The sequence below is a fragment of the Vigna unguiculata genome, chromosome 3, assembly GCF_037176805.1.
Source record: "Vigna unguiculata cultivar grain cowpea cultivar isolate G323 ecotype 2 chromosome 3, ASM3717680v1, whole genome shotgun sequence".
Taxonomy (NCBI): domain Eukaryota; kingdom Viridiplantae; phylum Streptophyta; class Magnoliopsida; order Fabales; family Fabaceae; genus Vigna; species Vigna unguiculata.
This window is the reverse complement of record NC_140794.1, coordinates 5,483,023-5,509,489: the sequence shown is the minus strand read 5'-3', so window position 1 is coordinate 5,509,489 and position 26,467 is coordinate 5,483,023. Positions and strand designations below refer to the sequence as shown.

Genomic DNA, 26,467 nt, shown 5'->3' with positions numbered 1-26,467 from the left:
AATAATATTTTTAATTTGTTTTGTTTCCTTCATCTTAATCGTATTTTAAAGATAAAATCATGATGAAAGTCAGAGTTCTAAAAAATACAATACCTCAAATAAATGATTATTCCTAACAATATTATTTCTTATTCACTTCTCTAAAAATTTCTTTAAACTCTTACTAACTTGAGTGTTGAAATATATTTTGCAAGTAGATCTTTCTATGATCCTTATCCACCATTCAAAGACCAACCCTTAGAGATATTAACCTAACTTCCCAATATTATCATTTTGATGTGTGTCTGTTTGTGTTTATCTATGTCTATCTGTATTTGTGTTTGTTTATGTTTATGTATGCGTCAATGTTTGTGTTTGTATATGTTTGTGTGTGTTTGTGTTGTGTGTATTATGTGCTTGTATGTGTTTATGTCTACGTGTGTTTGTATGTTCATGTGCATGTATGTAATTGAATGTTTACTAAACAAAACATATGTTAGAAGGCTCGATTTTAATTTAAAGACCAATTCAAAATTCTTATTTGTATTTTTTACCATCAAAACATTTCATTAAGTGACAATCTAGTGTATTTAAATGGGCTTTAGATCATTTTGGTCTTGACATTGCATTATGGAAACATATGTTTTCACTTAAGCAACAATGTGGTCACTTAAACATTGACAAATGAGTTTGCTCGATGTTTATGCAACTTGTTAAATTATACAAGAAGTTTACTTCTTTAAGCATTAATGTGATGCTTGAGCGATAAGAGAGGATGATGGTTGCGTAGGTAACAAGTGAATGTTTGAGTGAGAGAGATGACTGAACCAATTATCTCTCTTTAGGAGTTGATGTCACTTAAGCAATGTGAAGTCGCTTAAGTGATTTATATCTAATGATTTTATGATGAATTGGTGAAATTCATGTGTGACCCACACACATATACTTATATATAACTTCATATGTGATATTTACTATATGCATGTTAATATACCTTATTTGGTATTATAGTCCTTTTTGTAGACTTGTGGTGATGACTATCTTAATTTCATTGATGAATTATATCACACATATTAAGATGTCACATTGTGAAAAATGTAAAAAGATTTATGCATCAAAGTATTACAAAGTATGTGTAACAAATCACCCTAATATAAAAAGTTGAGGATATATTCCTATATGCTTCTAATGTGTCATGTATTAGTCTTTGACAAGATTTATTTAGTATGAGTATTTCAAAATATGTCAAATTCATCATATCATTAACTTATAGTTTAAGGATTTTGTAATCTTTGATGAAAAATGATTTGCCTCAAAACTATTGTGATGTTATATAAAGCGAGAATATAATGTTATCTAAAGTGATTTCGTCCTTAAACTAAATAATAAAGTATTTTGTTTTTGCACTTTACGAAAAACATGTAAAACATTATTTTTATCAAACAATATGTGAATGTTATATTATAATTTACTATAAAACTCAGTTTATGAGATGTTAATACATTGTTTAACTAGAATGATGTTTTACAGGACCTTCATAAAATGCAAAGACTAAATATTTAATAATTTAATTTGATGACAACACAATTTCTTACAATAGCATGAGAACAAAAGTCATATTTAACACACGTATACATATATATTTTGTTGGGTTGCTAAATAATTTACCTATTATTTAAATCACTTAAAGATAAAAACTTTACAAGAATAACACTAAGAATTTTGTTATTTTCGATGGAATATTACTCACAACCTATAATCTATCGGTGAACTCCAATCTACCGATGGATGTTAACCAATTTTTACATTTGAATATATGGACAAATACTTTAGTCATAAAAAAATGAATTTGTAAAATTCGTTGAAAAGTTTCATCGGTACCTTATCATCATAATTACTGACAATTTTAGTTCATTGATAACTTATCATCACTGTCATCGATTGATACTTTCTTGATAAATTCGTTGATACTTTACGTGAAAATTTTTCGTCAAACCTATTGGAGTTTTTTGTTATATTAAGAAGAGATGAATGAGAGAAAGGATGAGAAGAAAAGATCCTATTACATATTTTACCGATAAATTTGAGATTGTTAATAATTATTGACAAATAATGACTGTCGATAATATGTACTTTTTTTATAATTAAATTTATGTGATATTATAAAAGTCAAAATATTATTAACACGTGACATTTATTTACAGTGACAATTTTAAAGATTGAATTTAAGGCTTGATAAACACAACATAAATATACATTTTTTTTTAGAAATTAAACATAAAATCCAATTTAACTAACTTTTTTTTTTATCTCATCTGCAACATAAAGCAAAGTCTCTATGTATATTGTACATTTAAAAAAATAAAAAATAAACACAAGAATAAATGAAATAAAGTGATAGTATATATATATATATATATTTTTTTTTTTAAGATCTTCCAATATTAATTTTCCATATAGTTAAAAGTCATTAATTTTTATAATAAATTACTCAAAGTGACAGTGACACAAGCCATAAAACTGTTTAAACAAAAGCACGGCACCGGAAACAACAGAGATTTTGGTTCATAAAACTTGCTCCATCGATACCTTCATCCCACTCTTAATTAACCTGCCATTCGTTTTTTGTTGCAAAATTTTAATTAATGAAACGTTAATTTGAACGTTTAGCGGGGGAAACGCAAGAAGGGCATAAAGGTCACAAAACGGTGTCGTTTTCGTTCGTAGTAGATAAAGGAGAAGAAAATCTCAAAGTTAGAAGAAGTACGGTTCCGTTTTTCAATAAAACAAGGAAAAGAAAGAGTTAACAGAAAGAAGGCGAAGAGGCATTGGTTAATAATAATTGAATTTCAATTTCATTTGTGATTCAAGCATCATACATGATGATATATTTTTTTTACTTCAATCAAACTTTTATGAAACTTTTAATCATTCGTGATGGCTTGGGGATATAATATTAAAATAGGTGAATCCTTAAAGCAAGTTAGGGAAAAAGTTATGAAACAATTCCATTTTTTCTACAACACAATTATGAATAGTTATAGTCCACCATATTTGACATAAGCTGAAAAACAAGGAATGTGTGCGGAATGGAAAAAAAGTGATTAATTAGAATTAGATTGGGATTAGGGTTTTAGTGACGGTGTAGTTTTGCAGTAACATAAGAAGAAGGCACGTTAAAAAGCATGTGAGGGAGGTGGGGACAAGACAACCTAGCAAGTTCCAATATCATAATTTAATGTGGGCCCATGAAGAACAAGAGGTTACAGCTGGCAATGTGTTGTGTTGTGTTGGGTGGAAAGTGAAGTGTGAACCACACGATGCCCTAAACACTGTTCCTTAGACACTACCACACCAAATCTATAACGCTTTACACAAAAACTGGGGCATTATGTCGGGGCCAACATATTTCACATCTTCAATCTCATCAATCACTCCACCACCGTAGTAACTTAGCATTCTACATAAATGTTTTTTTTTTAACTTCATTTTTGGTACGAACTTTGGCTTCAATGCCATGGTACGATGCTTTCTTTCCTTTAACTGCAGCCCCTGCTAGAGGTAGCTACTACTGAAATAAGAGTTAAGGCACACAAAAAAACTGGGTATTTTTTATTTATTTATTTATGAAGGAAATTGATTCATTGTTATTATGGAATGGACCAGGGATTGGATTTTAGCTATATAAATATATAAATATATAGATAATTGGTTGGAACGCTGGCTACCTATCAAAACAAAAGTGTCGGTGCCACCTTCTTCTACTTCTTCTTCTCTCTCTTTTGTTTTATAAAAATAAAATATCTTTTGCTTTTTTTTTTGTTGAGTTGCTTTAAATAAAAATACAAAGGTTCTACACCACAACAAGTAAAGGCTCTTCATTATTATAATTGGACAACTCCATATACAAGTCTACCTGGTTCGTTGAAATGTAAAATTGGACACACCACCTACTTTTTAGAGTATATAAATACTCGATTTAAAATACACAAGATCTATTGGTATAACATGTCTATCAAACTCTATTTTATCTCTGTTGACCACCACCAATATAACATGCATCCAAATCAACCCTCCAATGCCTTTCAACATTTCGCATACGTCATTGCCATTTTTTTCTAAAATTTATCAGGAGCTTGTCATTTTTCACCATATAACAAATCTCCAACTATTGGTTTCGCCACTCCAATTCAAGTATTTGATATTGTTTTCTTAAGAAAATTATGCGTAGATATACTCGTACAACACAGTGTTGTTGTTGTTGGTTGTTATTTCAATTTGTATTAAAAAATAAGTAGTATATTACATTTGATTCTAAAGCATCGAATACCCATCAGAAATATCTTTGCGAGATACGGAAATTATACGCACTACATAATTCTATCACCAGCTGCATCGAAACTGTACGGTGGCTCCAGGCATCAGAATAAAACCAGCAGCATAACATAATTAGTTAAAGTTGTCAAATGTACCAAAACGACATTTGCGACTAACTCCTTTTTCTTAACTATTTACGTTCGTGAGAAAGATAAACTTTACCTAGACAAATTGATGTCTAAACCGTGTTCCTTTGACATCTCCATTCTGAAATATTATTATATTCAATATAAAATTTGGTAAATATTTATTTACAAGATGCAATCATGACCGTGATAATGACCATAACTGCCACTATTATCATTAATGTTATAATTGCAGGCCACATGAATAAGAGAATCCTTCTAGCAGGGAAAGTGTGACAGCCAGACTAAAAAAATTAATCAAAACAAGAACAGTACAAGTTTATATCTTGTTTGGCTGGACAAAATTTGGATCACGTTCAGCCAGATGCAAGAGCAACTGTTTTAGTCCTAGCGATTACTGATTTTTAAGTCCAAAGGTCTAGTATTCTAAGAAAAATTGCATTAGGGACTTCAGCTTTTTTTTTTTTTTTTTTTTTCATTTCTGTAGTAAGACTTGAATCCAAACATGGGGCACGAGTCGCAGAATTGCTTTGCTTCCAAATACGAACACAAAGCACACGTGTTGACTAATACCCACCGTGCCGCTTGATTTATACATGAATTATTAAGCCAGAAGAAAAAATAATGATAATGTTTTCGTGCTTAGATCCATTGTATAGTAAAATGATTGCGAAAGTCTAATCATGTATCATTTATATTGTCAAAAACATTGATATTACGAACAATGTTATTGACTGGAAGAAACATGACAACCGTAAGAGACAGCTAAGGTTTAACATTGAGTTTAACCAACAGAGTCTTTATAATCATTATTAAGAAATATGAAAAATGTTAAATAATCGTAAATGAAATAAGCAGTCCAAAACGTCTACATCAATAACTTGGACGAGTGTCTTTTTCCCTAATTCAAACGAAAAGCCCACAAATAAGAATAACTGGGTGCAAGTCTCATCTATCCGCTTTCACCTTATGAGCTTTGTGAGATCACTGGAAAAATAGAAGCCACCGATTGGCTTGATTCAGAAAATAGATTTGTTGCTACGTAACAGCATCGCAGGCACTTGTTCACTAACTACACCACTAAAAGCCCTAGATCAACATCCCCGGCCATAACGGATAGAATACAAACTCATTTTCACAACATAACGGATATAATACAAATCGTTTTACTTTTATGGACACAAGTGAATTATACGGATACCCTGTCCCCTTTCAAGGCAAAAAAGTCAAAAACTTTGTGCGATATGACCGTGTATCAGAGAAGCTGCAATCAACAGACTCACCTTGCTTTTACCATCTTCAACATCAAAAGCACATGTAAGACACATCTGCTGATATATATATATATATATATATATATATATATATATATATAAATTAAAATTGTACATGCAGTCTTCATTGTGCTAATTGGCCTTGGTATGGACCACGTGGACACAACAGGTAAGCTTCGTGATTGCGTTTAGTTATTATGTTTTCCATACTCGAATGGTGCCATCCACTGAAGAAGTTACCATGCAGTTTTCCTTTGGGTGATAACTAACACTCGTTACCTGACAGGAAATACATATGCATATATCATTCTCACATCCTTAAATAAGTAGTTAAATGGAAAAAAAAAATTATACACAAGGCTTTACACCTCTACAAGTAAAACGACAATTATATTATGAAACCCAAAAAATGCTATCTGCCCCAGCAGTAACAAGCAGATATTTTTGAAACAAAAATGAATCTCATACCACAGCATAAGGCAATGATGGCATTATCATCAGACTTGAAACTGACGATGATAATAAAATATAGCATAAGGAGCATTATTCAAAGCAATAATAAAGTTCCTGTAAATATTATCAGCGGCAAACCTATGTATTATTAAGAAAAACTGCTAGAGAAGTTCTGAGATAGAGAAACTTTGTTTAAGAACAAATTTACTATACTATTTGAACTACTATCAAGTGTTTATTATAAAATTTATCATACATACGGGCTTTCGCCAAAGAAAAAGAAGTGAGGAATCAATTAAATCATACTTAAGTAGCGTGATAAGTCATATATGGTTTACACGAAAACTCATTTATTAAACAACATTTCTTTAAAAGGGTCTCAAGCCAACAGTTTTCCTTCGTTGAGGCTTAAGGAGAAATTGAAAATTTGAAGCATCCATAATCATGAATCCTTTCAAATTAGGAATGAAGGGTCTAGAATGTTCTTTTAGTATCATACTTTCACAGTTTTCTTCCAGAAATAGTAAACTAGTGAGAAGAAATTACCACTGAGGTATGGGCCCTGAATCTTGAAACTACAGATGCATCTACGAGATCCCAGAAATAAATGTAGCCATCCTCAGACCCACCAGTTACATGAGCATCGGTATTGGTAAGGCAGCAATCCAATTTGTACGACTGAGAGTAGGTCAATAGAAATTATAAAAATTTCGAAGAAATGAACGGTAAAACCATTAGAAATACACTTTGAGAGTGAACAATTACAGCAACCAATTAATAACAACAACAAAAAAATGCAGATATGTGGACCTGGTATCAACCTGTATTGTTAAAACATGCCATGCACAACATTAATAGGAAATGATAAAATCAGATTTAGGCATCTGCAGACTAACCTTATTAGTGTGTCCTTTATATTCTTGTAACAATTCACCAGTGGACCTGTCACAAAAAAAATACTATGAAGCTTGCAAGAATAGAGACCAATAGTGACTTTTCCCAAAATGTCACAAACATACCTGTCCAAAAGACGCAAAGTAGAGTCTAAACAACCTGCTAGAATGCAATTACCATCATTTGACATTGATACACAGTTGACGGGTTGCCCCAAGTTATCGGAAATTTCTCTGGTGAGTAGAAAAGAGAACATCAGTAGAATTTCGTAGTGCAAATAAAATTTACGGCAGCAACAAAAGTGTCCAACAGCAGTGTATTGCGTATCCCATATACTTTATTTAAATAAAAGAATAAATAATGGTCTAGAAGTTATGCTGCAAGAAACCTGCCAATTCGAATGTCAAATGTCCGAACAGTTCCATCAACACTTCCCCCAATAATTTCAGTTTTTGTTAAACAAATAGACATGACACTATCTGCAAATGTGTCAATAATCTGCATATCAATGGCAACTCTATAAATAAGCCAGTAGAAAGAAATAGAGCAAAATGCATATAAATTAATAAGTCGACGAAATCCACCTGAATCGGCTCGGTGCTGTGAGATCTGCAGTCCCAAGCACGCAACGACTGATCATAGCCTGCTGAGACCACAACAGATGAATACTCATTGAATTTGACGCCATTTACCTGCAGATGAAAATATGAATCAAAAAATAAGGTTGAGTCAACATATATCCAGACTATTTTAACTCTCAGTGATCTTAATTTTTTTATTTTCATATTAAATTTTATGACTATGAAAATTAAAAATGGATGGAGTTTTACGAGAAATAAACATTAATTACAGTGGTTATTTTGTTCAAGTGTTGGCATAGGTCTGAACCGGTGCATACATTTATACCATGTGTAGATAAACTTTTGCATGGACACTGAACAGAAGAAAAAAAAAAGGAAAATTGAAATAAATCACTCCCGAAAGTCGAAAGTAACTCAAAGTTGAACAACTTGTGGAGAACCTAACAAAACAAAGCTTCTAAAAATAAAATTATGGATAACTAATTCTAACTTATGCTAAAGGTTTATTTCACTCTCCAATAATACATATGAAGAAACTTATCCATCAGAACCTAGTGTTATGTGCTAGAGTAAAAGACAGAGGCAACATTCAGACAAGTAATAGCAAAGGAAAAAGATACAACGAACTAAAGATAAATTGGTTCATGAATACCACCCTCCTTGGCTCCTATTCAAAGAGAAAACAACTGAAACTGAAAAAACAAATGGAAAAATAAACATGTCATTACAGAAGGAACGGAATGATACATACCTCACCATCATGGCCACGAAATTTCCTAATAACACGACCAGTTGCAACATCCCAATAAAATATTTGTCGATCTCCACCACAGGAACATAACTTGGAATTGTCCCTACAGTAACAACATGCAAATAATGTATTGTGAACTGGCGTTGAATGCAGTCACATTTCATGCAATTCAAAGTTCAAATTACGAAACCCTACAAATTCAGTGAGAAATCAAATGACATTCTGAATATACAGATATGATAACTGAAGAAATGCAATTGAGATAGAGAGAGAGAGAGAGGGTACGGTGTGACGTGGACATCGCGGACTTCACGGCCGTGGGATTTATAGGTCTTGATATGGATTCCACGGTGAGGATTCCAGAGGCGTATGGTACGGTCTTTGCCGCAACTCAGACAATAATTGCCGTCACCGTTGAACCTCGCGGCCAACACGGCACCCTCGTGACCTTTCAGCACGTTAACCTCTTTCCGCGGAAGATCTTCAACGCTCATCTCTTCTTCTTCACTTCTCGGGAGTGAAACCCCTTCTTCACCACCACCACCCTGCGTTACTTTACTCTCACTGTTCTCTGAACCTCTGCCCAATCTGAAAGCCCGTCTCTGGTTAGAGAAGGTTACAACTGGGCCAGCTTTTAAACGGACTAGGCCCAATATAGGCTTTCACCTCCTGTTACCCCTACAATTTCTTCACGCACCCGCTCAAATGTTCAAAATAACAATTTTATGAAACTGCCTTCTGGAATATATGTTCTGAAAATCTTTTAAAACAAGTTTTTTGAAAATTTTTAAATAAGATTTTCGGAAATTGATATTTTATTCTGGACTACCATTCAGAAGGTCTTTTTTTTTTTCATGAAAAAAAATGTAAATTAATAATACTTTATTTGTTTTTTTAGAATTTGTAACAGCCAATAAAAGTGAATTTATGGGACTGTTTAAAACGAAGACAGAAAATGTAGTTTGTTTTCTTTCCATATTCCACTGCATTCAGGGTGCAGTGCAGTTACAATCGTAGAAAGACCCTTTGTTTTCTTGAATTAACCATTGGAGTGACTTAGGTTCTATAAATAAAGAAAATAGTTTGAGAAGAAGGGAAGTGAAAGTGACGGAAGGCTTAGGTAAAATGGCTCTGAAATATGGAATGCTCTTGTTGATGGTCCTTGCATGCTTTTGTGCACATGGAACAGCAACGAGGGACAAGAACATGGTGAAGTGCTGGAGCAACCTTGTTGAGCTAAAATCATGTTCCAATGAGATCATGCATTTCTTCATCAATGGTGAAGCTGATATTGGACCTAACTGTTGCTGTGCCATTACTGTCATAACCCACAATTGCTGGCCCTCGATGCTCACTTCGTTGGGCTACACTTACCAGCAAGCTCTTGATATGCTTGCGTACTGTGAAGATGTTGCTCCAACTCCAGCTTTGTCACCTTCGCAACCAATCTATTAAATAACTATGTCAATCTTCACTGCAACCCTTTTCTGTATCTATCAATAAATTCACCTTCTTCCTCCAATTTCACACTTAATAGTTATGTCAGCTTATATTCCATGGTTATTATTGGGATACATAAACAACGTCTTCTTCTATGATTTTTGTTATGTTTATCATGGTTTTTATTAAAAAAAATTCTCGTTGCTTTACTGGGTAGTTTATATAATGGTGGATGTTTCATTATGTAAGAAAGAAAGGGGAAAGAAAATGAGAGAAAAGTGAAGTAACAGTAGAAGTGTGCAAGGAAGAAAATTTTATCCGCTTAGTGTACCTTGAATAGGCATCTAAATATCGGCAAAATATAACTCTCTCAAACACACATATTTTAACTAAATGTAAAAAATATATCTAAATCCATACTCATTTCTTTCTATCTATCAATTCCATTCCATGTTAAAAAAATTCATAGTAAAGATAAATATTTCTTCAGTGACATTCCTGCATATGATTGTCTCAAATCAATTCACTTCGAATAGTCAACTCTTTCAATGACACCACACTCAATTTTTAGAATATTAAGTGATTTAGAAAATGTACAAGAATTATATAAGTCATTTTACGCATGATTTATATACTCGTGTATCAATCGAGAGGGTTTATATATATATATATATATATATATATATATATATATATATATATATATATATATATATATATATATATATATATATATATATATATATATTTTGTTTGAAAAAAAAAAAAAAAACTCTAACATCACCAAATGACATCAATATAATTTCAATCTAATATCACACTATAGTCATTCATACATATCTAACCTAGAATTCAAGAACCAAATACATCATTATCATTAGAGACCTAAATTCGAAAACAATCTTAATTCATGCAAGCAAAACAAAAATAAAAACCATAAAATTAAGAAGAAAAGAAAAATTTATTATAATAAAACAGTTATTAAATAACTAGAATATATTTAGAATAATTATTTTTTATTCAAACGTATGATTATTTGTTGATGTTGTTTTAGTAAACTAATATTATTTCTCATTCTAAGAGTTTCCTCAACTAATGTCAAGATGTTATTAATTGACCGGAAAATTTTTCAGTCAACACTAGCTTAGATTTTTTTTTTTTCTATTTTAATTCCAATTGAGAGAATTTTTCAGCTAATATTGATCATGAAAAAAAAAATGCTCATCTAAGGGCATAAAAAAACTATCTCATCCTAAATATTAATGAACTTTGTCAAAAAAACATCAATAAGGATTAACTAAAAAATTATTTATATTGAAATATTTAAATTATTTGCAATGACATAATACTTAAATATATTTGAAGAGTTTCCGACAATTGAAATATTTTATTCCAACTAAAAGATTAAATATTAGTAAATTTGCATTGTTAAAGAATGGTATGTAGCTTGTAACTATTATGCTGATGAAATATGTAAATAATTTGTATTGTGTTTTTGAAAAATAAATGCAGCTAATTTTAGTATTTGAATAATTTAGTTCTATACTTTTAAATTTAAAGATACAAGATAAAATATGTACACCAGATATTGAATCACTTTGTATATTGTTACTAATTTTGTAAAAAGGAAAATATTGGTCACGAAACTGTGAGGCTAATATTATGAAATTATTATACATCGAATGGCCAATTTTGATTCTTTATTTTTCACAAAAGTGAAACTCTTAGTCTGCCATTGATGAAGATAACAAAGGAACATAATATAAATTGGAAACCCAAACAAAGTAATTTTATTGAAGAGAGGATGTTCTGGTACAAGGCCAATCTTAACTTTTCTTAAGATACCAAAGCCAATGTTAATTATTCTTAAGATACCGAAACAAATCTTCAGTGCCACACATTTAGGGTGACACACTTGCACATGTTCTTCTACAAACTTGAGAAAGAGTTGGCCACATCAATCACAAAGCGATATTTCACATCACCTTTGCCAAGCCTTTCCATGGCAGTGTTGATTTGGTCCATCTTAATCAGCTCAATATCTGCAGTTATGTTGTGCTTTCCGCAGAAATCAAGCATTTCCTGTGTTTCCTTGATCCCTCCAAAGTTGCTCCCCCCTACAAGCTTCCTTCCTACATGCACATGTTACGTAACAAAACATTTCTTGCATTAGTCAAATCCATGTACTATTCTTTACTACGAAGGTGACCCTGCTCAAATTTTGGAAAATGTTGAATCTACAGTGAAATAGAAAACTCCCTCGTCCATTCAGCTTCTTGAGAAAGCTTTATAACTTGTGCCCAAATCAGGTTCTTTTCTCCTGGGGCAATTACTTGCAAATAACATACAGAAACTACATAATACCAGTTTGGAGACTATTGATGGCTCACCTAAAGCTAATTGGAAGATAGGCACTTCAAGAGGCTTGTTAGGCAACCCTACAGTAACTAGCTTCCCATTCAGCTTCAGCAGACCAAGCAGTGGTGTCAGGGAATGAACAGCAGAAATTGTGTCTATGATATAGTCCATGGTTCCAATAGCAGCCTGCTTAGAGTCCCGGCAAGTTAACAAACACATCATGAGAAATTGCATGACCAGTCAATCCATTGTTCTACTAATGAATATTATCATGGAGCAGCAGACTAAAAGGTTCGTTTATATACTCTAAAGTGCTTGAATAGTGGATATCTAGTTCACTTGTTGTTGAGACACACTTCATGGTTAATATTGACAATAGCTGCAATGTCACTCAGAATATTTGTTGGACTCACATACTATATTTTCTATCCATAGGGTAATGATAGTCTCAAATCACTCAATTCCACACTTTTTTCACCTTTCTATTTGATAATAGCTTTTGAATATGGCAATTATTATAACCTAATTTTTAAACAAAACAAAAAAACTATCATTACAAATGAGAAAAATATATCAAAGAATTAAGCATAAATTAGTAGCTACCCGAGACGCCCAACAGTAGCATAAGAATATTGCTAAATTACTACGGAACTGTATTATGATTATGAAGATCCAGTAAATCCATCATAACCAGAACCCAGATGAAAAGTCTTCCTTTGAATGCTTTTTCAGTCCTGTATCTCAGTTACCTTCATTTTTGCAGGGTCTGAGGAAACAACGAAAGAATCAGCCCCAAGTTTGTCAACTGCCTCAGCTTCCTTGTGCGGAGATCCACTAATGACAGTAACTTTCAGCCCAAACGCCTTACCAATTTTGATTGCAACATGGCCTAACCCACCTAGCCCTGCCACTCCCAAATGTTTGCCAGGCTCTGTCATCCCATAATATATCATAGGGCTATACACAGTTATCCCCGCACACAGCAGTGGAGCACCAGCATCAAGGGGTAAGTTTTCAGGAAATCGGAGAACATAACGCTGGTTAACGACCACAATGTTAGAATAACCACCTTGGGTTCGTGTCCCATCATAATAAGGAGAGTTATAGGTAAAGACAGGGCGGGGACAGTAATTCTCTAAATCCTGTTGGCAGCATTCACATTCCTTGCAAGACTCCACTATCACACCAACTCCCACTTTATCACCAGCTTTAAAATATTTCACATTACTTCCAACTTTTGTCACAACACCAACAATTTCATGCCTGAAAATAAAAAAATACTAAAAAGTCAATGGAAGGTGATCTCAGACGTTCTGATTTTACCTATCGCTATCTGCAAGGTTGGCAATTGCACAAACACGTGCAAGCCTTAAATACTACATCCAACTCAGAAAGAAAAACCTAGAAAGGAATAAAGACAATTAATTTACTTAGATATATATGACAAAAGAACATTACATCATTAAAACCAAAAACTGCAGTAGGGTCAGTTTGATTCTCTTCTCACATTCTGATTTTAAAAACTGTTTTCTAAAGCAATTTCACAGAGCTCAGCAACCAATTTCTCATTCAAAATAAATTTGTTTTTAAAATTATTTACAAACGTCATAACCAAATAAACAATTAGAAGATATATTTCATCTTCTTCACTCTCCATCTTACATAACCTTCTTTCAATATCACAGGCTGTTCAAAAACCTTATTTAATCTTAATCCCATTTCAAAAACGTTAAAGATTTTGTAATTAGAAATAGAAATCAAACACACCCTTAAATTTTAGCAATCATTCATGTTATGTTAGGATTTAAGCATAATAGCTCTATAATTGGGAGAACTTCTAGATTCAAGTATAATATAAAATAATTCTAACCATTGCTGCTGGCATAGTTTCCTCACATGGTCAAGTTACTCTGTACACTGATCACACCAAAATTATGTAACACATGCCAGATGTAAAATGAGATGAATATAATATACAGTCCATAAAGCAAAACGCGCGTTTTGGATTAGGCGCTTATTTTACTAAAGGTTCAGTTTTTCCTATTATTAAGTCAACCAACAACAATTGAGATCGAAATTGGAAGCCCCAACTGTGCTCGATTGAAGAATGGACAAAAGCGTGGTTTTTCTTTTAAGTGTCCCATCGCATTCAAACTCAATTATGAGAGATGACATATTATATAGTTTATATTACGATAATCAATCAAATCTATGTTTGGGGATAAATAATTACACTGAGGAAAGGGGATTATTTAATTAAAAAGGGAAACGATTGCAGATGAAAGAAGGGTACCCTGGAACGACAGGGTAAGTGGTGAAACCCCAGTCGTTTTTGACAGTGTGAAGATCAGAATGGCAAACCCCACAAAACAGAATCTGGACGGTGACGTCGTCAACGCCGTTTTCCCTGCAATAATAAGGTCAAATGAGGATGGGATTGATCTGAACCAGCATTGATCTCCCTGAGAAATGGAGAAAAACGTTAAACAAAAAGTGAAAAAAAAAAAAAAAAACCTTCTGGAAAAATGAAATGGCGAAAGGGTCCCAGAAGTGTCTGTAGCAGCCCAACCAAAAGCTTTGTGAGGAAGTTCAGTTTGTGGAGATTTTGCAGATTCTGCCATTTGTTCTTTTTTTGTTTTCTTCTCTTCTCAATCAAGCTCTTCTCGACCCTCTTCTTTACTTCTTTATTCTTGGACCCTCTTCGCAGTGATATGACACAGTGCAGTAACACAGTCTCTGTATATATATATATACAGGAAAACAAATTCATTCTTGAAAAAAGAAAATCTACTATTCAATTTATCGTGATATATTATTATCGAATTATTTTATTATATTTTTGTAATAGCAATTAATAATCTGATCAAAATAATAACTTCAACGTTTTTTCTAGTGTTAACAAGTTTTTTTATGGGCAAGTTGACGTACAAATACTTAAAGAGGATTAATTTTAACTTTTATACTAATATTTTTTTTAAAATTTATCAAAATTTCTAATTAGTTCAAAGATGCAAAAAAATGATACGAATTAAAGTTTAAAAAAATTGTTTTAATTTTATTTTTTAACCTAATATTTTTAAAAATAATATGTATTTATTGTTTAGACAATTCTTTTACACTAGGGTAAAAAATCATCATCTTTAAAAATACTTCACAAAAACAATATTAATTCGTTTGTTTTAAGAGATGAAAACGTGAGTGGAAAAATTTAAAAATAAAATTTGCTAATATTTGTGACGATGTAATAGATAAAAAAATAATATTTTAATGAATAAAATTATTAAATTAATATTTATTTTTATAATTATAATTAATATAAAATTAATTGTAATTATTATAATAAAAGTAAGTATTAGTGTAATTATTATTATTTATAGTCCAAAAAGTTTAATAATAATAATAATTAATATTAATTTTTTCGATACTTTTAATTTCACAATTAATACTATTATTATTAAAATTTAAAACAAAAGGAATGAACATCTAGGTAAAAGTCTATGTACATAGCCATCATTCTTCTTTTTATCTCTTCATTTATACAAGGATTAAATTTTTTTTCTCCTTAAATTTATATGTGTAAATCACCTTAATCCCTACTAGCAAACGGTTTTGTCCATTCTCATTCGTCCTGTTCGATATTATGAAACGGTAAATATTTAATGATATTTTGATAATTTTGTAAAATGAGGTGACATTTTTATAAATGATTCTAGAATATTAAAAATGATAAAATGGAAAATCACTTAAAATATTATACCTAAAGTTAAAAAAAAAAATTATCAAAATTTAGTAGTCAAAAAATCATTTTTTTATATTTAAAACATAAAAATTGAACAATTATAATATTATAAAGGACGAAAATGAAAGATAAAAGAGATTCTTTTATACCAAAATTAGATTAAGTCATTAATAAATAAATAAACAATAATAATAATAATAATTTCAAATGAAACATTATAAAAAGAGCACATAACACATTATAAAAAGAGGCACATAAGATGGTTTTCAAAACGGTAAAGACACCAAAGTTGGGAATTAGAGAAAGAGACTTGAGATCTTGTGTGTCCAATAAATATATATATATATATATATATATATATATATATATATATATGCAATTTTTTTTTAATTTAGTATAAGTTGTTATTTAACTGTTCATTCATGCTATAATTAGATCTTGTGTATCAAATTTAATAAAAACGAATGTAGGCTAATATAGCATTGTAGCAATATTTTTAGTTTAATGATCAAAGCTTTTATAAGTAAGTTTGTCCTATTGAATTAAAGACAAGACGTGTGAAATTACGATTCAATTAATAGACTATATTTTCCAAATAAGGAAACCATTGACTATTCTTTTATGATAAATGTGGAGTATGGTTTAATTTAGTTTTGACAATGCACCATTGCATTTTTTCACTTTAAGATAATTTGATTATCACTTTCAGTTACAAAATTATGTTGCCTCGTGATAAATTAGTGATTATAGTAGGAGAGTTAATTGTGTTTTGTCTTGATTTTTTTTTTCATTTATAATTAAGTATTGTTATCAGAATTTGGATTCTTTGCTGATATTTGTGTTTTGTGTCTCTACTATATCTTCATAATATACTGATTATCATTAATTTTGACATTTTACATTTTAAAACATATTAAAAAGATATTTAAAACATAAAGTATTTTTAATGTTCAGCAGAAGACAACATAAAAAAAAACAATAAAGAATCTTCACTCGTTATTATCAATCTTTTGTGTTGAGTTTATTCGCACGGATGTGTCTTAATATATAAGTATATAATATAATTTGTTTTAAATTGTTATAAATCAAAAAGTTGATAAGTCTTTTTATTTATATTTTGATCGATTATGATAATTTAAGTTGATGATAAATAAATAGATTAAATTGATGGTAGTATGGAATAGTGAGAATTGACCAAAGAAATAGTGGATTCATGGTTTTGACTAAGGATGGCAAAAATACATGTGTCCGTAGATATCCGCAAATAAAATTCGTGACGGATAGTTACTACTCGCGGATATTTATTACCCGCGGGTAGTGGGTATTTTAATACCCACTTATAAACGGGTCGGGTACGAGTATCATATTATCCGTACCCACAGGTACCCGTTATTTGCAAAAAATTAAAATTAAAATTTAATTTATATTTTATTAAGTTAAATTTAATTAAAATTAGAAGTAATAGTATATTTTATTATGTCAAATTTAATTATAATTATAATTATAATTTATTTTAATTTATATTTTATTTTTATAATTTTATATTAAAAAAATTATAAAATACATATTTTTTAAATATTTACGGGTATCGGGTATCCACGAGTACCCACGGAATTTAAAAATATTCGCGGATATTTTTTAAGCGGATACCCGGCGGGTAAACAGGTGGGTAACGGGCGGATTTTTTTTTTGCGGGTCGGGTTGCGGGTAGGCACTATCCGTATCCGACCCGACCCGTTATCATCCCTAATTTTGACCGGTTGTATATGTTGATTTGGTTAGGAATTTAAAATGTTGATGTAATGTAAATAGAATGCAATGTTAATTCTTAAAGATGTAAACGTAAATAAGATAATTCTTATCAAACTTTATGCAATGTTAATTTCAAAACTTTTAGGTCCCATTGTTTAAAAATGTTTAGTTTGTTGCATATTGAATAAGAGTTCTCCATTTGAATTCGTTTCGAAAGTAAAGCATATTAATTGATTTTATCTTGTGAGAAATAAATTGATTTTATCTTGTTGGACGTTGATTTGAGTTGAAAAGGGTGTAATTAAGAGTTTTAAGTTATACATGGCCTTAAATTTTTACCACTATAGAAGTAGTTTAATCATTGTTGGAATAGTGGTATGATAGAAATATTTATTTATTGAAGATAACGCTTGTTTGAAAAAATACTATTTATTGAAGAATACATAAATCGCATTTGAAAACATAAGTGTTGTCTATAAAAGCATTTATAGATAGCACTTTCTATAAAAAGTGTTGTTGTTTATAAGGTGTCATTAGATAGTGCTTTTTTACAAACGTTCTCTATTAATAGATATCGCTCCAATAGATAGCGCCTGAAAAGTGCTATCTATTATAAAAAAAAGCGTTGTTTATTGACAATTTTGGCGTAGTAAAAATTATGTATTACGTTAACGTCTTCAAAGAGAATTTTGAACACGAATTTCACAAGTTAATTTTTTCAAAAGTAAAATAATATTGACTTGAGAATCTAATATGATTAATGTTTTGTTGAACATTTTGTACGTATTTAATCATTTTGATTATCTAAAATGTATATGTTACAATGAAAATAGTAAATGTTCGGAATTATTTTTGTCTTTATTGCACAAGTGTATCATATGAATTTTTTGTCAAGCAAAATTATTGTTAGTAAAGTGAAATAAAGAGTGAGAGTTGAGTTATTTTCGACTCTAGTTTTGATTAAACGAGATAATAGTTACATGAGAAAAATTAAAATTGGTCTTAGGTTAATTTTTGCTCTAATAATGAATTATCAAACAACAATAAAGCAAAAAACCATCATGTTCTCAGTTTTATTTTCACTTAAACGGACAAAAGGAAAACTTCTTTGGTTTAAATATATTTTATTTAATTACATGAGTATGAGCATTGTAAAAATGGTTTAAATATTATTTATTAATCATCAACAATAATTACAAAAAAATTAAAAAGACCATCAAAAAAAATTATTTAAAAAATGAAATGTTGAATATAAAGTTAAAATAATAATCTATCAAATGAACCTCACGGCTATCTTCTCATTCCATTTTTTTTTTCATTAAAAATATTTTTCTATAAATCATCACAAATTACCTAAACCAAATAAGTTTAGCATGGAATAAATACAGAGATATTAAATGATATAAATGAATGGTGAGAAATGATAGATGTCAACGAACTATCCAGAATCATAAAGAGTTCAATAAATTGTGACCCATAAACATTGAATGCATTGAAATATCCAACAGAATTTGAAAAGAAAGATGCAAATGTAGTTGAAACTATAAGTGTCGGCTTGAACAATAATAGCCTTCACCGATCACCTCTCGATATTGAGTAACGATATTTTAATTTGATAATTAGTTTTTACAAGATGATGTATTATTTTTTAAGTAATTTTTAAATATTAAAAATGAAAAAAAAAAATTACTAAAAAAATAACGTTTAAAATTATAACAAAAAATTGTTAAAATTTAATAGTCAAAAAATTACTTTCAATCGATATTATCCCGTCCCATTCCTTCCGCCACTGTTTGGCAGACAAGTTCAGGTGTAGTTCAGGTGTGACATTAATTCCATCAACCTAACAATGTTTTGCGAAAATAGTTAACGATTAATACAAATTCGGCTAAAGGATTTGAGTGACTTAAAAAAGAAATTTAGGAATAAAGTTTTTTATTTAAAATTTATTTTCATGTAGAACTATTATTAAATTGTTATTTTTTATATAAAATTATTTATTAAATTGTTAAAATTAATTAATTTTAATAGATAATTTATTTATGTTTTTATATATTTTTAATCATTATCATTAGTTTGAAAATCTAACTTATTTTCACTATTTTTCATCTTTTATTGTTGTTTTTACCTGTATTTATATTGTCATTAGCTTGTTTATTCAAGGACCACTTGCTTATATTTATTAATTCATTTTTTATTTATTTATACAAATTTATTCGTAGCACTTTTTTGTGGTGTAATTAAAGTCTAAACTTTTTTTTTTCTGGAATCTTTTAATAGGCTCATTCAAATTCTTTAGATATCTATATATTTTATATGAAATAAAAGTTTATAATATACAAAATAGTGCTAAAAATAATAAGAATATAAAAAATGAGTTAAAATAATAAAATTTGATTCTGGTTGTCAATAAAATAAACTCAATCATAGACTTGGAGTATCTTTAAGTCTCAACTCTCTTTTGCTAAGTCTCAACTTTTTCATAAACATGCAGAGTTTATTTTGAGATTAATTATTAATGAAAAATTAAAAAAATATTGTTCTTCTCAGTTAAATCCATAAACCATAATCTCTAACAAAACCAGACAAAATAAATACATTTCTAATCTTAATACAAATTCATTAGATAGGATAAAAAACAACATTAACACAAATAGAAAGAAAAACACAACAACCACGAATGAGAATAAAAATATTGGTACACATGGATACCATGAGATTCAAAGAATGAAATATGTCAAACCCTCAAAAGAATAACTCTAAAATAGAAGAAAACAAGGAGAGACAATAAGTGGAATCAATGTATAAGAAGCCATAGAGAGATAAAAGAAAAAAATAAAATCATAATTGAAGTCTGTGAGAAATAAAGGAAGAAAATATAATAAAACTTGAGGTCACATAAAAATAAAAGAAGAAAATAAAATCAAAATTGAAATCACCTATAGATAAAAGAAAAAAAATATATAATAAAAATTGAAGTCGCATGTAGATAAAGTTACAAAATATAATAAAAAATAATTATAAGAGAATGATTAGCATACATTAATAATCATTTAATTAAATTTTATTCTCAAATATAAATTTATAATTAATTAATAGAGATATATTAGTATAAAAAAAATTGAAGCATTTTTTTAAACACAATTTTATAATTAATTTAATATTGAAATATTAGTACTAACAAAAAAATGAGGTCTTTATTTTTTGGAGGTCTAAAATGAATGTTTCACCTGCTTTACCTTTGAATTGGCTTTGGTTAATAGTATTTTTGTTCATAACGATTTAATGCTTTTATTTAATTATTATTTTGGTCCTATATTTTGAACTTTTATATGTTTTTGTTTAATAAAGTCTAATTATATGTTAAATTCATTCTATGCGGTTAATTCTATTAAATTAGAATTAACACCATTTAAAAGGGTGACCATAATTACTCTAATAAAATGTTTAATTATTTTTTACCTTTGTGAGTTCTAGTAATTTATTTGCTGAGTGAGCTATTCTAATTGCTGAGTGAGTGCAGCTTCAATCACTATACGTTGAGCGAATGCACTAGAATCTAGTAGTAAATTTTTATGCTCAATTTTTGTGTGTTATGGCAAATTTGAATTGTTGCTTGGGAAATTATTGGTATATGAGATTGAATGGGATTGGATATATGAGGATGAGTTGAGATTTGTTGATGCTAATTCAAGGAGGATTAGTATTGATTTATAATAGTGTATGCATTAGTATATGGATTGAGTTGAGAGTTATCTTGACGCTCATCAAATTTTCAAGTAGAGAAGGATGAAGTATGTGGTGAGAGGAGCAGGAGGTCCTAGTATAGGGGTTTTACCTTGGTCCAAGGCGTTTAACGAACAAATTGTGGTAGGGTGAAACTCATTGGCAATGGCTCTACAGAATAGTAGAAGCTACTACAAGTGCACAACTTGCTAGGATCTAATATCAATGCATGTATCCAGATAATTGAGTCTTGTTTGAGTCACTATATATGTGGTATGTTTGTCTTTACCAACGTTTTGTAGGATTGATTAAGTATATGAAGTCAATTTTATTTCTATCAGTGCATGTGATGAGAGGAGCACAAGGTCCTAATCTAAGGGCTTTACCTTGGCCAAAGGCGTTTAACAGATAAACCTTGTGTGGTAGGGTGAAATCCATTGACAATGACTTTACAGAGCAGTAGAGGCCTACTACAAGTGCACAACTTGCCATGATCTAATATTAATGCATAAAACCATATCATTGAGTCTTGTTTGAGTCATTATATGAGGTATGTCTGTCTTTACCAATGATTTGTATGATTGATTAAGTATGTGATGTAAATTTTATTTCTATCATATGAAGAACTATTTTTGCACATCAACTTACCTTTCTTATGTGTTTCAGTCTTGTATTGTTTGTCTTTCTTTTGGAACGATCACATGTGGGAGTGATGAGATAAAATTTAGTTGAGAATTTTAATCCATTGGGCTTGAGCTGCAAAAGCCAAAACATTTTTAGCACATTTGAGCTTGAACCACACAAGCCTAAACAACTTTTTGTTCATTAGGCTTGAGCCATAAAAGCCACAACATCTTTTAGTTCTTTGGGCTTAAGCCCTAAAAGCCCAACATCACACAATCAAGTTTTAAAAGAGTTATCCAACTGTGTGACTTATTGGCAAGTGCACCAAGTCAATTGTAGAATAGCCGAATGAAGGTTATCATATCCACATCGATTTAGCAAGTGTATTGATAGCTTAGTTTTTAGATTTTTGGATTTATTTTAATAAAGAATACATGTAAATATAGATAGTAGTAACTACATAGATTGAGTGGATTAGGAACTATGATTTGATTTGATTTCATTGTCTTCTACTACATCACTACCATCTTGTTTACTACTTAATATGTAAATCATTCAATGTTCTGGGAGTACTCTTTCTATGTAGAATTAGACTCATTCTTGCATCCTAGAATCTAAGGACTAAACCTAGTGCGATTCCTTCAATCCTAGTTGAATGAATCCTTACTTTAATGTGCAAGACTCTTTCATCCAGCACATCCTCTAGTATCCAATGAAGCATCTAGTACATATTTGGTGATTTGATTGGACTCCGGTTTAAGACCATTTTTTCAACTCAATCCGAACCACTTAAATAGATGATTTGTCAATTCATCGTTAAACATAAATCAAACTAATAACCATTGAATGAAAACATAGATAAATACTCAAAAGGTAAAAATATATAGAATCAGAATTAAATACATCAAAAATGAATACGAAAATTCAACTACTCATATAATATTATAATACACTCGAGCAACATCTAGACACATATTTTACATTAAAAATATCTCTATTGTGCCTTAAAGATCTTTTTATACCCTACTGCTACATTTTTAATTCTTCACTCAATACTATATTTTAATTAATTTTATCTTTTTAATTAATTATGAGAGTTTTTAAATATATGTTATTATAAGATTGGCAACTTTACCTGCATTTCTTAGAATATAACTACAGTAAGTTGAAGGTGTGATTTTTCTTGATTTTTGCAATTTTATGTATCGCTTTTTGAAAAATTTTGATATTTTTTTATTCTTTTTTTTCTGTCATTACATCCAAACGCAACATTAAAAAATTAAATTTAAGAAATAGTCCTTTACATATAAATATAAATTTGTTTTATTATTATTATTATTATTATTAATTTTTACATCACAATGACATCTCTCCCCCGTATCCTTTCGTTTTCCATCTCTTCACCACACCATAGTGACCTCTTATTCCACCATGCATACACCATCAAATCAAAGGAATAATCTCTGTCATCCCATGCATACACATACATATATAGGAGGGGACCATTTGAGTGAATTCCTCCTTTCTCGTCTTTTTAAAGAAGTACAGATTATAAAAACAAACAAGAATAATTTGTGCCTTTCCATCCTTAATAACAATATTTGAAACAAACACAAACTAAATTAAACATTTAATTCCTCTTCTTTTCTATTCACATCAATCAGGTCTTCTATATTTTTTTCCACTTTTTATTTTTATGAAAAATTGCTTTCCTTTTCATCATCCCACCCTATTCAAAGAACAATACATTAATGAAAAACTTGTCATAACGATTGACTATCAATAATAAAACAAAAAAAAATGTATTTAATAAAATTAAATATAATTATATTTTTATTTTACGAAATTCGAAGTGATTATGATTTCTGAAAATAAAACTATTAAATTTACGGGAATGAAATCTTCATTCCATAATATCTTTAACCATCTCATATTTGAGGATTTAACACATTATCAAATACTAAATACGAGGAACTCTTGTAATAAAATATAAATTCTTCAACGGATTATAAAAAATTAATATTATCTCATTTTTTAAATTTAGTCCCTCGTTACAAACAAGCACGCATCAAAATAATAATTAATTTTTCTTAAAATAAAAAAAAGATTTGTTGTGGAATATACTTTAATTTAATTTTCTTTGTTTTGTTGAGTTTCCCCTGTTAATAAACGAGAGAGAATAGATGCATTAGTTTTGTCTGTTTCTGTGGTGGATCTGTGTAATTACATAAGAGGAATTGGTGAGGTTGATTTTGGTTTTTGATTGGAAGATGGATCCTAAGGATTTTCGATCCATATTGGAGAGCGCGGGCATCGACATTTGGATGTTGATGGATGTCGCCATCGCAGTGGCATCTGCTGACCACAGTGATGAATTGAAGCGTCGAAGAGACGGAATCGTGGAGCGCCTCTACGCGACGAGTTTGTTGTCATCATCGCGGTGTCCAAACTGTGACATCGACGACGTTAGAGAAATCGAGATGCAGAGCAATCCCTCCGCGGAGGAGGAAAAGGATACTTGCGAAGTCTTGTTGGACGATGAACAAAAGAAGATTCTAGAGATTAAAGAGCAACTTGAAGATCCTCACCAGGTCTTTGTACTTTCATTTCTCGATTTACCAGTTTTTTCTTAGCTTAATCGTGTCTCTGATTGAGAATCTTTATTTCTTTCGTAGTCCAAAGATTCGTTGTTGGAGCTGTTGCAGAATCTAGCAGACATGGATATTACATTCCGAGCCTTACAAGTAACTCATTTTATCACATTCAGTTTGTTAATTGTTTTTGTTCTTTTATAGTTTAATTTCATGTAAAGTTCATTCTGTAGGAGACTGACATTGGGAGGCATGTGAATCGGTTGCGGAAGCATTCGTCTAATGACGTTAAGAAATTGGTGAAGTTACTCGTCAGGTTTTGAATCTATCTACTTTATATTTGTTTTTTAAAATGTGAACTACAAGTGTTATTTGATATTTGTGTGCACTGCAACATTTTAATGGATGAATTTTGCTGAACATTTGTTTTGTTACTTTATGCGTTTGTGCAGGAAATGGAAGGAGATTATAGATGAATGGGTGAAGTTGAAGACGCCAGGAGAAGCGAGTACTACTGTCATGGGTAAAACTAGTCTTTATTTGGGAAAATTCATTAGTTTTTGAAATGAAAATGTGTAATGAAGGACTGTGTCTTTTATTAAGCTGAAAATGTCGAAATTCGTTTATTTATACATCTTATTGGCATGTCAGCTGACGAGGACTCGCCACAAGATAAAATGCCACAAAATGGACATCGTCAGGTTATAGAAATCCTTTTGACCATTCAGTGTTTTTCCATGAAAAAAAAGGTTTTTCTGTTTTTACAATTGTCTTTCTAACATTCTATTCCTTCCATAGATTCCCGATTTTGCAGACTCGCCAAATCCACACAGTGAGTACAGTATTAGATTTCGAGCTTCATTTGTATCTCGTTTGGATATGTTTGATATAGTAATACGTTTTTTACTCACACAGATGAGAGTTTTGGGTCAGAGCACAACAACATTGAACCACAACAACGAAAACCAAAAGCAATTCCTCACAAAGAATCTCCCCTAAAACCATCGGCATCAGTTACTACTCCTACTCTTGCACCTCAAAACGTATAGATATGAATTTATAACCTTTCTGGAGTATCTGATCTGATCCTAAATGTGGCTACTAAATGTTGGAGGTTGTTGCTCCAAAATGACGCAACAAGTTTAAAACCAGACTATAATAATAAAAGCTCCATTATGCAGTGCCTGTACAAGATCATAGTGAGTAGTCCTGACTTGTTGAATGATTGCAGAGACAAAAAGAGAGCAATGTTGAGTTGGATAAACTTGCTTCAGCGAGAAAGCGACTCCAAGAGAACTACAAAGAGGTTGCAAATGGTGAAAACTTTACTTCATTTAATTTTCATTTTCGTATTATCTACGTATTGTTTCTTCCGCCAGTTAGTTTCAAAGCCCACTAAAAAGTTATATACTTACTACCATCATGTCTGTGTGTCTAGCCAAAAAGAATAGAACGATCCAGGTGATGGATCTCCATGAGTTGCCAAAACCCAAGAATGCCTACTTCGGAAAAAGCAAAGGTGGCACCAGTCAGGGAAGACACTGGTGACTACGTGCCCAGTTGCGTGTGAAAAGGCTTTTTGTGGGTGAGTGATGTGGCATTGTCCGAAAATTGATCCCAGCACAAAAAGATAATAATCATTGATCAGCTATATCTTCATTTAATATACATCTATTAAATATATATATTTTTTATTTCTATTTGTCTTATTATATTATGTATATCTAATAAATCTATTTCTTATCCTCTATCACTAGGCGTATATATATCCTATAAGAAAGGAGTGTTGATAAATACTTTGACGTGCATAAAATATTTTTCATATAAACATTGTTTTTTTTT

The 26,467-nt window shown here is 30.5% G+C and overlaps 3 protein-coding genes across 5 annotated transcripts; 1 reads left to right on the top strand and 2 right to left on the bottom strand.

The window, feature by feature from the left end:
- Positions 1-5,225: 5,225 nt before the first annotated feature.
- On the bottom strand, positions 5,226-8,984 carry LOC114176154 (Transducin/WD40 repeat-like superfamily protein). The gene is made up of 8 exons (XM_028061094.2): positions 8,681-8,984; positions 8,396-8,498; positions 7,648-7,755; positions 7,452-7,561; positions 7,189-7,296; positions 7,066-7,111; positions 6,716-6,847; positions 5,226-5,995 (listed from the first exon to the last, which is right to left on the bottom strand). The coding sequence occupies exons 1-8, from the start codon at positions 8,887-8,889 to the stop codon at positions 5,912-5,914; spliced, it is 900 nt and encodes a 299-aa protein (XP_027916895.2). The 5' UTR covers positions 8,890-8,984; the 3' UTR covers positions 5,226-5,911.
- Positions 8,985-11,598: 2,614 nt separating this feature from the next.
- On the bottom strand, positions 11,599-14,925 carry CAD9 (cinnamyl alcohol dehydrogenase 9). The gene is made up of 5 exons (XM_028066421.2): positions 14,708-14,925; positions 14,487-14,600; positions 12,943-13,456; positions 12,226-12,379; positions 11,599-11,967 (listed from the first exon to the last, which is right to left on the bottom strand). Exons 1-5 carry the CDS (start codon positions 14,812-14,814, stop codon positions 11,765-11,767), a joined length of 1,092 nt encoding a protein of 363 aa, XP_027922222.1. The 5' UTR covers positions 14,815-14,925; the 3' UTR covers positions 11,599-11,764.
- A 9,267-nt stretch (positions 14,926-24,192) lies between these two features.
- On the top strand, positions 24,193-26,467 carry LOC114177426 (Transcription elongation factor (TFIIS) family protein). 3 transcript variants are annotated; one of them, XM_028062760.2, is made up of 9 exons: positions 24,193-24,625; positions 24,710-24,778; positions 24,859-24,941; positions 25,078-25,148; positions 25,277-25,326; positions 25,424-25,457; positions 25,541-25,638; positions 25,857-25,931; positions 26,064-26,467. In XM_028062760.2, exons 1-9 carry the CDS (start codon positions 24,305-24,307, stop codon positions 26,088-26,090), a joined length of 828 nt encoding a protein of 275 aa, XP_027918561.1. In that variant the 5' UTR covers positions 24,193-24,304; the 3' UTR covers positions 26,091-26,467. The 3 variants fall into 3 exon arrangements, with proteins under 3 accessions (XP_027918561.1, XP_085527065.1, XP_027918560.1); XM_085670939.1 differs by having other exon boundaries at positions 24,194-24,625; positions 25,541-25,668; positions 25,857-25,941; XM_028062759.2 differs by having other exon boundaries at positions 24,197-24,625; positions 25,857-25,941.

Coding starts and splice junctions, on each gene's coding strand:
- LOC114176154 (XM_028061094.2), bottom strand. CDS start 8,889: ATGAGCGTTGAAGATCTTCCGCGGAAAGAGGTTAACGTGCTGAAAGGT. Junction 7,297..7,451: donor TTTGACATTCGAATTGGCAG/GTTTCTTGCAGC, acceptor TCTACTCACCAG/AGAAATTTCCGATAACTTGG. Junction 6,848..7,065: donor ATAAAGGACACACTAATAAG/GTTAGTCTGCAG, acceptor ACCTACTCTCAG/TCGTACAAATTGGATTGCTG.
- CAD9 (XM_028066421.2), bottom strand. CDS start 14,814: ATGGCAGAATCTGCAAAATCTCCACAAACTGAACTTCCTCACAAAGCT. Junction 13,457..14,486: donor ACTTACCCTGTCGTTCCAGG/GTACCCTTCTTT, acceptor TTTTATTTTCAG/GCATGAAATTGTTGGTGTTG. Junction 12,380..12,942: donor CAGACCCTGCAAAAATGAAG/GTAACTGAGATA, acceptor GACTCTAAGCAG/GCTGCTATTGGAACCATGGA.
- LOC114177426 (XM_085670939.1), top strand. CDS start 24,305: ATGGATCCTAAGGATTTTCGATCCATATTGGAGAGCGCGGGCATCGAC. Junction 24,942..25,077: donor TTGGTGAAGTTACTCGTCAG/GTTTTGAATCTA, acceptor GCGTTTGTGCAG/GAAATGGAAGGAGATTATAG. Junction 25,942..26,063: donor CTACAAAGAGGTTGCAAATG/GTGAAAACTTTA, acceptor CTGTGTGTCTAG/CCAAAAAGAATAGAACGATC.